This window comes from Pelophylax lessonae (assembly GCF_965119305.1).
Source record: "Pelophylax lessonae genome assembly, chromosome: 8".
NCBI lineage: Eukaryota > Metazoa > Chordata > Amphibia > Anura > Ranidae > Pelophylax > Pelophylax lessonae.
In genome coordinates this window covers 238,821,357-238,833,693 of record NC_138775.1, presented here as the reverse complement: position 1 = coordinate 238,833,693, position 12,337 = coordinate 238,821,357, and the positions used below count along the sequence as shown (strand labels likewise).

The 12,337-nt window shown below is 40.6% G+C and overlaps 1 protein-coding gene across 1 annotated transcript in view; it reads right to left on the bottom strand.

Moving 5' to 3' along the window:
• The window catches only part of PODN (podocan), a 45,553-nt gene that overhangs the window by 16,702 nt on the left and 16,514 nt on the right, over nt 1-12,337 (bottom strand). Inside the window, exon 4 of the mRNA XM_082264751.1 lies at nt 10,631-10,695. Coding sequence (XP_082120877.1) covers nt 10,631-10,695 — 65 coding nt within the window. The remainder of the gene's footprint in view (nt 1-10,630; nt 10,696-12,337) is intronic.

The window sequence follows — 12,337 nt, the reverse complement described above, 5'->3', positions numbered from 1 at the left end:
TGTATATATGTATGTATACTGTATATGTGTGTGTGTGTGTGTGTGTGTATAGATCGATAGATATTCAGTAAGTTTTCATGTGTCAGAACATGTCATTACGAGTGCTTTTAAACTTTGGTTTCACTTTTAAAACTTGGCGGCACTGTAATCTCACAAAATCTCGTGAGATTACAGGCAGTCCACCCAGTTATACAGGGATCACGGCCGTTTTCAGAGAAAAAAATTCTCCTCTGATCACCCTTTGGGAATTGAAGTTCTCGACCTTCTAAACTGGGTGCCAGAGTTGATAATTTTTCTCTGAGAATTGCCGAGAAGTGAACTGAGAGAAAACTTCTCAGTTTACTAAACGTACACCTGAGTGTGTATATATCTGTATGTTGAAGCTGACAGGCCCACGGTGATGAGTCCTGGAGAGTTGGATCTGGTATTCAACACATCTCTACATGACTACTGAGTGGAGATTTTGCAGCTGCAAATCCAGCCTATAATAAAAACGCAGGAGCGTTACAATATCATTCAGAAGCATAAAAAAGAAGGCATTCATATTGGATCAAGTGAACCGGTAATAGTAATGTTCACTGCCCACTTTATTATTTATTAGCCCTAGGACCTCAGAACATACCCATTGGCACTCATACGTTCCTCTGGTTAGAGTTGTAAAAATCAAGTGAGTTGTGGGGTGGGCAACCCCAGGGGTGTGTAACCAGTTTTGCCAAATATTCCTAAATTTTTTGGATGCCTTCCTACGCTGATAGGTATTCTACTTTCGAATAAGTATCATATTGACTTGTTAAAACCATTGCTGACACAGAGATTGGGTTATAACCAATAACATGCTAACAGCTTTCTGGCTAAATAGAGCAGTCTAATAGGAGCTACCTAGGTGGGGGGGGGGGGGGGGCAGGGGGGGGAGTACAGTTCTTCTTCCAAGCCACCAAGTAGACAAGTTAGCGGGTCTATATTCAGTTGTACTTGATATACTTTATTAATCCTTAATCACATCCTGCCAGTATTGCATTAGTTTGGGACATTTCAATAACATATATATTAAGTTCCCCGGATGAGCCTGGCATTTAGGGCATAATGGGGAGTTCCTCCTGCCCCAGGTATGCAGCTGCACTGGAGTTCTATAAGTGCGATCGAGAATCAATAGGTGTGACAATTTTTGGGCAGATGATACTGAGACCAAAGGACTAGCAACCAATATCTGCTCCAAGCTGTCTCCATCAATTGGTCCAATACATTTTTCCCACTTCTCTCTACAGGACTAAAGATCAGGGGCAGGGGCAGTGAGTCCTGAGGCAGCCAAACGCAGGACTGAACATCTACCTTGGAGTCTAATAACATTACAGAGTTGTAAATACTTATAATAGCAATTCCATAATAAGGGAAACTCTGAGTTGTAAAGGTACCTAGCCCTAGTGTCTATCCAGGAGGAATAGTTCAAATGTTTTCCCAACTCGTCATAAAATCTATTACACCAAATAGTTGTTCATGTGAGAAAGCCTTCAAGGCCAACCATGTCTAGTTGCAACCCGGGGCTTCAGGGAAATTGAAGTGCAACTGTAGGGCAATTAGACAGAGCAGCGGGAAAGCCCATCTCCATCTTCCACTTTAAGTTTTAGAGCATGGAATTGATAGAGCCCCTGCCATTTTTTTTCTGTCTGTGTTAAAATTCCTAGCACAGCCTGATTTCCAAGGAATTTCCAAGAAATTGAAAGTGAATCTGCCCAAAGTGAGGAGTGAGAGTTATTACCCCTTTGAATAGTTGTCACTGTATCCCGACAAAGGTTCTTCACCTTTCCTACTCTTTCTAAAAAAGGCCATATGTTTTCTAAGTATGCTCTTCTGCTTTTGTAATGTGACGTGCTGGTGAACAAACAACTGGTTTGGGAAATAGGAAGAAGTGAAATTTAAATTGCTGACATGTTCTATTCTAAGCCATAAGGGAAACTGCCAATATCTCATCAACCAGGACTCAACACATTATAAAAATTGTCATGTGATGCCAATTTAAACTGAACTTGTAATAGAGGTATGCCAGGAAAACTAAGATTGGCAGTGTACAGGAACTCCCCAGTCTGATGTGTCCCAGAGTACTGGACCCCCCAGAAAATCCTATGCATATATCAAGAAAGGGAGCAGTGTACTTTTGTGTCCCCTTTGCATAGATTTCCTTTTCACCGGGAAAGAAAGATTGGGAAATCTTCCTGATGAATTTTCACAGAGCTCCAGCAGTGGACAGGGAGGTAGGTGATACTGTTCAAGTTGGAGCAGAAACTTGCTGTACAGTTTAAATTTTACTCTGCCTGCCATATACCTGCCAAGACCCACTAGATAGGAGAATAAAAAAAAGAGCAGGAAAAAAAAAGACAAGTATAGAAAAAAAAAAAAGTAAGAAAAAAAAAGAGAAAAGAATAAATATAATGGACACAAAAAGAACGTGTAGAAAAAAATATTTACCATAACATTTAACAAGCCAAAACTAGTCTAATTAATATTGTTCTTTCACATGCCTGAGTATGTACCTAGGCAGGAAAAACACTTTTGGCTCCTGGGGCCTGAGGGCTGCTAAGTAAGTGCCTCAGACTGACCCCATGCCACATATTGACACATAGGAGGTGAGCAGAAGTTTTTCTAGTGGGAGCACAGGCAGTAAAAAAACCCGCCATGTATACTATACACTATAACTCAACAAATGGACTGTTACCACACACCAAATGGATACAAATTGGCATTTTTAGTATCATAAACAATGGACGGCCTAATTACATACATAGTAAGTGGCAGTGGCGGCTGGTGCTCAAAATTTTTGGGTCCAGGTTGGACCAATCACAGGACGCAATCGTGAATGGGAGTGTTCGGGGCGCATCTCTCTCTGCGACCCGAGGACACTCTAAAAGGCTGCCAATCAGCGCAAAAGAGAAGAGGCACATGATGCCAAAGTCCCCACCCCTCCCATAGCCAGCAATGTGCCTGGCGCCCCGTTGGCATCTTAAAGGTACAGTTTTTTTTTATGCTGAATTTTACTGTGACTAGCCTTGGGGAGGCAGCGCCCATGCGCCCCCTATTGACCAGTCGCCACTGGTAAGTGGAGGCCTATATTAGTACAACCATTCACGTATATGAGTTTTTGGTAAATATTGGACACAAGGTGTGTATCAGTAGGATTAGGCAATACAAGTGCTTAGACAATACACTTGGGTACGAGTGAAAGTCATCATGAACACTACATAATCCCCTTAGCAAAGACCTTAAGCCTAAAGAGACAATATATAATAGCCCAAACACTATGCAAGAGTTTTTTCTGCAAATACAATAGTGATTTCAAACTTAGACACCATACATGAATCAATAAAAACAAAATATGTAATGTTATAGGGACCTACAGTCGAATGATTTTGGCTACCCTATTATTTTGGGCTAAAAAAACATCCTTGCAGGCACTTCTGGAAAATTATCTTTCAAACAGTGGTTTGTAATAGTGATTATATTTTAAATATTATGAAATCCTTAAGTACGAATGAGGTGTGCAAATTCCTACTAATGAATGTTTTTAAGGTTATTTGTGGCTTTGTTGGAGAGATTTACTCTTTTTCCCTTACCCAGCAACAGTCTAAGAGCTCTTTCATACAGGCAACTGAGCCCCCCTGCCTCATTGCCCACCAAATTCCAACATTACAGCTTGACAGGGTTGTATGCATGCCATGGCCGTAAAGTTTTGGTTTGTGGCTATGGCATATATTTAACTTGGGCTGCAGAGTTTGACAGGTGGCATTGCCTATCAAACTCATTGGGATCAATGGGACTGAACAACAACCAAACACTTGGCTCGTAGTTGCGGCGCAGTCCCACAAAGTAAAACTGACGTTCAGCAACATGAAAAAGTGAAAACAATCACAAAAAAACAGGCATCAGGAGGTGGCTGCAGCAAAATCTGCTATACAGCCCTCTGAAAAGCAATTCACCATGGATCACTTTTCAGAGGGTGGTAAGCTTACTGCATGCCCTAAAGCTGAATTCCAGGAGTTCAGCTCCTTTGTAAAAAATGAAGGCACGCTATGAGTTAAGTCCAACGAGGATCATAACACCTCCTGGGCTTAGTGCTATTATTTTTATATGGTAGTTTTATAGTACTCCTGGAAGACAGCTATTGCTGTAGTTTCGGGAGACTGACTGTGCTATTTCTGACCTCTGCTACTTGAACAGAAGAGTTGCTGCAGGTTCTATTCCTGCCATTGCCCTCCTCTTGCCCAATCACAGAAGCCTTGATATTATGTGAAAACATTCACAAAATACAAAGGCTTCTGTAGATGGGTAAAAGGGAGGGAAGGGGTGCATAGCTGCTCTAGATGTTTCTCTCCTCTGAGATCCTGGATTGCCTCTTCGGCAGAGCAATAAAACTGTCAAATGTACATGGCAGAAAGAAGCCCAGGAAATTTCATGCATCACCCTGGACTTAACTCATAGTGAACTTTTCTTTTTAAAAAGTAGCTGAATTGCTGGAATTCAACTTTGAAAAGCCTGTCAGCTTTAAACTTGCTTTTATACATTTCAAAAACATGCACTATAGAGGATTGTGTGCAATATTAAAGATATAGATTTGATACCTCCATCCCAGTATATTTAACAACTATAGCATAAATGGACTCTGAACCTCACAGTTTTGCATTTGACGTCACCCAGCTTCGCCCTGCACGTTACGCCACGGGTCCAGTGACTTCAGAAAAGTCAACACAAATTTTTTCTGTAATGTTATTATTCATCTATGTTTGGGTAAATATATAATTCAAGAAATAGTGGTACATTTGTACTTTATTCGCTTGATACATACAAAATGCTTTGGCTTGTTTTGCTTTTGTTGGTTTTTCTTTTTATGTAAGGCAGCGCAGCATCTGATTTTCCTATCGATCTATAATAAGTGCTAGCAGTGATTGATAATAGTTATCACGGTAAGTGGGTAGTGCAGGAGTATACATATCATTTTATTTTCAGCAATAAACCCTTGCAGTGCGGTCTCTATATCTTCTCCACTCTATCCATGACTTAAAAAATTTTTGACTGCCTTTGGGCTTCAGTGTTTTCACCAAACACCACATTGTGTTCCGGAGCATTCAGGCTATACTGATGTAAGTAAAAAATGTGTAACAAGTAGGTTAGCCAGTCAGTTTTTCTATTATAACACACAGCACAACTATTCCAAAACCAATAAAGGCTTTGGGCTGTCATTTTATATGCATGCTCATTGTTTCCATTTTGTTTCCAAGAACATGCACGGTGCCAGGTCTGGGTTGTAACAGCACATTTTAAGAGGGTTAAAGCTCGCTAATTCAGTTAATATTGCCAAGCTGCAAAGCCAGCCAGTTCTCATGGAAATGAGCCCAGTGCTTTTTCTTACTAAAAATGTCCACCCGTGGCTTGCTCAGGTTCACACTTCTTCTGCTCTCAAAAACTTCAGTCAAAGGGAATGTATTAAAACCGCTGCCATGTCAATGTACTGCCAATCTGGAAAACACGTACCTCTTTTATCCCATTTAACGTATTTTAAAAATAAATTGTGATGGTTTTCTTTCATTTAGGACCAGCACACTGCATGGGGTCTGTTGGTTCAGGAAAATCAGGCATTTACACATGTGCGGGCGCCATATTTGTCAGATCTTCAGGTACTTTGCTCTTTGAAATTGTGTAGCACATTTTTTTTTTTTTTTAATAAATTTTATGTATAGTTTTCCAATACAAATATATCAGTAATATAAAACACATCTAAATAAAGAACACAGACTCAAATATAAACCCCTAAATAAGACAATCCCAATTCCCCCACACAGGATAATCCTCACCATTTCTCCCCACTTAACCTGTATCGGATATTTACACCTTAAAGAGATTGTAAAAGTAAAAATAACAAACATCTCTATACTTACCTGCTCTGTGCAAGTGGCCCTGAACCTCCTCTTTCTGGGTCCCCCGCCGACGCTCTTGGCCCTCCTATCTGTTCAGTGCCCCCGTGGGAAGCCACTTCCCATAGGGGCACTCGTGCGAGCTCACTACTGAGCCCCTCTGCTGCGTCCTTTGACACAGACAGCAGGACTCAGCTCAGAACCCCCCCCCCCCCCGCTCCCTCGTCATTGGCTTTGATTGACAGCACTGGGAGCCAGATGGCTTTTCAGAGGGCGTTGACAGGCAGCGAGGCGGTAATTATGTTGCATAAATACGCAGCCGTAGAAGAATATTTATGTTGTATAAATACGCAGTAATAGAAGAACAATCAACCCAGGAGAAATACAATATATATGAAATACATACTGTATTTAGAAACCGGTAAATGAACTAAAAACATTCAATACATTTCTTCAATACATCACAGTTTACAAAATAGTTTACCACCTAATATACAAAGGGAGATAATCCCAATCTGACAAACCTTAACTAAACCTTATCTCTTTCCCAGAAAACATGAGTGGGCTGTACTCTTGGGCGCATATACAATTCATGGGGCCATATAGTAAAATCTTATAAGGATCCCTGAGTGACCCCTCAGCTTGTCATGTCAGTTGGGACAATAGTGTAAATATACTATATCTAAATTCAGGACAGGCAGCAGAAAAGCTAATACCATAGTCAGTACACTACTAGGAACCGTTGCTGTGGACAGAAGTTGTCAGCAAAGATCAGCAGTGCAGGGAATTAACTTTTAACATTAAGGACTGAACAGGGTGTAACAGCGTATTGAGCCCTTTCCCCTTGTATACAACTGCTCATAGACATCAATTACAGGATGCCACTGTACATGGGTAACTGCCGGTACTGGCATAAACATGCACACACACTGACAGACAAACTTGGATGGAGAATACGGCTTTTTCAGGATTACAGACCTCAAATATCATCACTTTCTAACTGAGAAGACATTCTGAGATTTTTCAACCAATGGAATACTATTCTATGCCTACAGGGTTAATATCACAGTTATGGCTAGGATGACCAAAGGCTCTAAAGGAAATAAATCCACTCACTGATAGAGGAGATGCAAAGGAGGCCTGTGAATGGCAACATCGTGACCCCAAAGCATTATACTGTGTTTCCAATGTCAGCTCTTCTGGAATGAAGACATCAAAAATGCTCCTTAGTGCGTCATCTCTTTCCCAACCTTTGGGCCCCATAGGAGCCTCTTAGACTGCTATGACTTGAGTTACACCACTGGTTATGTGTGGACTCAAAAGGCCTTACTACATATAAACCGTTGCACTTATTGTCCTCCTCCATGATGTTTAGGAACCTGTTCTATTAATTGACCTTTCAGTTTATAAGAATGCTGACTTTTTATTGGAACATACATGATAACTGTACCACCACACACTGGATTCAATTCCATTGTAAGGTTAATGAGAAACAGGCTTCAGCTCAAATCCCTGCCCATCAGCTATGCACCTCTGACATGTTTCACCAACATTGGGTTTAGGGCCAGTTCAACCCAGAACGTGGTTTAGAAAACCCAAGTTCCATGCGCATTTCCCGCACCATCTTCAAGACTCACTGCAGTTGCAATCTGCAGCGGGTGTCAATGTTAACCTAATGACACCCAAAAGGCAAGTCACAAACACAGTGCATTTGCCTGCACTTGATTGCATGGTACAGTAGTACCATGTGATCTGGTACCTGTGCATTTATAAAGTAGCACATGCACTACTTTTGGTGTGGTCCGGCACAATTTCAGCTAATTAAAATTAATGGGCTGATATTGCACTGCACCCGGATTGCATGAGAATTTCACAGGAACACACAGAGCGTTTCCTGTGCGATCCATGGTGTGAACTGGTCCTAAATCATAGAGGTGAGCATGTCCTGTGGCAATGGGATTATAGGAAAAATCTTTTGCCTGGTGCACTTTGTTGATATTGAGCTGATAAGCAGCAGGATCTATAGCTTTTTATTCACGTGTGCTGTCTATAATCATTACATTTTAGTTGGCTTGATATGTATGTGCGAATTTTATTATTATTATACAGGATTTATATAGCGCAAACTGTTGGCCCTATATCAATCCTGTATTATAATAATAATAAAGAGGTACATTGGTAAACGCTGACTCACAAGTCCCCCCCTCCCTGCACAATATGTTAAGGATGCTTAACCGATCATTATAAAATAATAATACTTTATCCAAATTCTAATTATCCAAAGTATTATACTTTGGATAGGTTTTAAGCTCTGTAATGGTGTATGACTAAATAATGGTAAATAAAACATTTCTTCAAAAAAGGGAGTAAAAAAAAGAGTAAAAAAAGATAAAAATAAGAAATGATAAAAAAATAACAACAAAAACTTTACTGAATGTCATTTTAAATGATAAAAAAAACCCACATAGGGGTTTACTTGAATGGGCTGTCCTATGTCTGATTGTTACTCATAAGATGCCCCAGGAACCAAACTTTGGTCCAAAGACAGAAGCGATTTTAAATTTGAATTTTGTTGCATGGCAAAATTGCCCTGCCTTTGAGGTGTTATTCAGGATGAATGGCCCCAAAAGGTGCGTTACATGTTTTACCGCAATTACAAATTGCCCAGATGTGAACTCAGTGTGCATATAATCCCTTTGCCACAGGACATGCTTACCTCTACGATTAAGCCCAATGTGAGTGAAACATGTCAGAGGGGCGTGACTGATGGGCACAGATTTAAGCTGAAGCCTGTCTTTCATTTACCTTACACTGGAGTTGAATACAGTGTGCGGCAGTACTTGTATGCTTTATTGTAAACCAATACTTTATACCTGTGCATTTCTACTCAATTTTCTATCAACTGCTGTACTAGGCCCCTATAAGTGTCTCAAGCCAATATAAATCCACTATACAGTGCTATATCACTTGTGACCTGCAGTTATTTTCATATAAATAATTAATAAACAAAATTCATAAACAGATATTCTGCAATTAAGTGCTCAGTGCTTGATATACTGTACATTGCTATCAGTAAAGAAATACATAAATAAGTGCTTCAATTCATTCAATGTATTAAGTGCTCATTGTATCCAACTTCATCAACGCTTGTTATCAACTGTATATAAAAAATGCTCCCGAAACACACTATGCCTCTTGTCCACCAGTATTCCTCCTCTGTGTCACCAATCCAAACCACCGAGAACCCTGAAAGGGGTCCTGCTCCGTTAAACTCCTCCACCACTCTTGTTCAGCATAGATCACAATGCTCACAATTCAGCTCGGCCACAGGAAGAGATAGAAAATGCCCACATAGCATAAAATCCTTTTTAATCTTAAAAACGTACATAGCATGAAATCAAATGCACTCACAATAAATTGTGCTGCTTCCCAGCACCCAGATAGATTGCTTATTCCAGTCCTGCGCTGGCTCCACTGTTCTCCCATGTGAGCATGGCACATCCATGCTGGATGACACCTGTTATCTCCACCCCTACACGTTTCGTCGTACGATGTCTTCAGGGATCAATACAGGCGCTGCACATTCTGCTACACTTATAATATCTTTAACTTTTTATTACCTTTATTTAATTTTAAAACTTTGCACTTTTCTCTTTTTTACTGCGTTAGCCAGCTTGTATTTCTCATCTACTCTCTTCCTACTTAGACCATTCTCTATTTTTGACTCTATTTACAACAATACCCTAATAGCTTTCTTAAAACCATCCAATAAAACTATTAATAATGTGAAATCAAACAATTAAAATCTATGTCAATATTTAATCTATTTGGGACCAAAGCACATAGTTCGTGTATCTATTTAGTTTCATTTTGAGACACTTTTTTTTAATATCTGAACCCCTTTAGTGTCCCACCACTTTATTTATTCTGTAAAAACCTAGCCCACTGGAATCCTTGTTATGTACTTCTTTAAAATGACATAAGGATAAGAAAGAGTTAAAGATGGTATAAGTGTAAAGGAATGAATGGCATCTGTATTGCTCCCTGAAGATGTCATAGGACAACGCTAAAGGTCACTGATGTCATCCCGGATGGAAGTGCTGTGCTTGCATGGGAAAACAGTGGAGCCGACACTGGACTGGAATAAGGGATCAACCTAGATGCTAGGATGCAGCACAATTTATTGTGAGTGCATTTGATTTTATGCTATGCGGATTTTAGAAGTAAAAAAGATTTTATGTAATCTAGGCATTTTCTATCTTTTTCTGTGGCCAATCTGAATTGTGAGCATTGTGATTTAAGCTGAACAAGAGTGGTGGAGCTTAAAGGAGCAGGATTCCTTTTAAGAAAAGCGCTACTTGACCCCTTTTTTTGGTGAAACCTGGGAGTCTGATACTTCAGCATTGGAGTGCTGCTGATTTGTTATGGCAACCGGTTTGTTATTATTGGGTACTTTTTAATTTTATGTTATTTAAAAATTTCTAATTTTATGTTAGACCAATGCTTTGAAAAGTGCCCTTAAATGGCTGAACAGTCTTTCTGGTAACTTTGAAACACCCAACAGCAGCTAATTTGATTTTCAGATTTTAACTGAGTTGGCCTTTAAGACCACTACCTTTTGTCTGACTGTTTATAATTGAAACAGGTAAAAAAGTCAGTATACCTTGTGGCATTCATAGGAAAAATAGGTCTCATATTAACAATTTTTTTTATTTGAGAACTTTTAATACCTTATTGTTGGCTAAGTAGAGATAACTGAGATTTTCCAGCTGTTCAAATAGGTCATCAGGAATTCCTTAGGGAAAGAAAAAGGAAGTGTAATTATTAGGACAATAGCCATTTAAATGTGATTTCTATTACATGAACTTATGATATGGTGCAGAGGCGTAACTAGAACCTTCAGGGCCCCGGTGCAAGAAACCATGAAGGGCCCCCTGGCCGGGGCCCTTCCCTTCAAGCCTGGGGCTCTTCCCACTGATCCTGGGGCCCTTTACTCTCGTTGCGGGTCCCTTTATTACGGTCCCACAACGAGACCCTTTCACAAGTTCTGCAGTGGGCCCCCTTCCTGCCATCTTGTGGCCTCCCCAGGAGAGGGGTGGGAGCACAGTGGGGGGGGGGGGACCAGGGGAGCACACAGGGGCCCAGAGACAGCAGAACACAAGTGAACTGGATAGGAGGAGTGGCGGGGGCAGCATACAGAGGAAACAATCTCCTCCATTTTCCTCCTGCAGCTACAGAAGGAAAAAGGAGGACAGTGATTTCTCTACATGCTGCCCCCACCGCCCCTCCTATCCAGGTGTACAGGGGAGCCGCACAGGCCCCCGGAGCATGGGGCCCGGTTGCAATTGCAACCCCTGCAACCCCTATAGTTACGCCCCTGATATGGTGTCTTAAAGAAAACCAGTGCTAAGAGTAATATGCAGGCTGCCATTGCTGAACTCTTGGAAGTGGAAAAACAAGTTACCTGGAAGCCATGCTAATCTTATGGCTTCAACACGTCCTAAATCATTGACTAATACACCCATACACACGATCCGAAAATCGGACAAAAAATAACGCTTGTGAAAAGATCGGACGATAATCTGATCGTTAGTACACAGCTTACGAGAGGCGATCACGACAGTTCGCCTGATATTATCCGGTCGTGCAAGCATAAAAATTGTGATCGTATTATAACACATCGTACGATAATCGTATTATCAGTATGTTATTTGTCCGAAAAAAATGGTGAGCAGTAGACAGCGCATGAGCAGTAGACATCATTTCCCCTCACACGCTACGGCGTGGTTACGCTTTTGAATCATCGTCCGAGAAAATTAGTATTGTAAGTAACCTCTCCCATTTGCGAATATAATTGAGAGTTCCTAGCAACCAAACAAAAACGGACAGAGCGTCGTCCGATTTTCGGATCGTGTGTACTGGGCATTGGGCTTGGTTCACACCTATGCAGTTTGCTTTTGATCAGTTTCCGCAGTGCTTTTTGTGGACACGTTTTTGACACATTTTTCACGCGTTTTTTGATGTGTTTTGTGTTTTGCATTTTTAATGCTTTTTAAAATGTTTTGCCCAATTTGTTGTTGGATGAATGAAAAACTAAAATTGTAGCAAGATCACGGCAAAAACGGACTACATGCTTTTCTGCAGCTTCTCCAATGAGGTCTATTGAACCAAAAAATGCACCGTTTTGCTTTTTAAAAAGTCTCTGACCCTTTCCAATAACACAGCAGCTGAACAAAGCACATGGGAAACCATGTTAAATGGACTGTAGTGCTTTTATGCAAAAAGCAATAATAATTGTATAGCTGAGCATAAGAAGCATCTATCATTTGATTTGCCACTGTAAATTTGTTCTATGGGTATGGCAAAAAATGATTTGAAGCCAGAGGGTCTGCAGGAAGCATAACAGGCAAATAAACAGCAAAGGTTTGCATAGAATC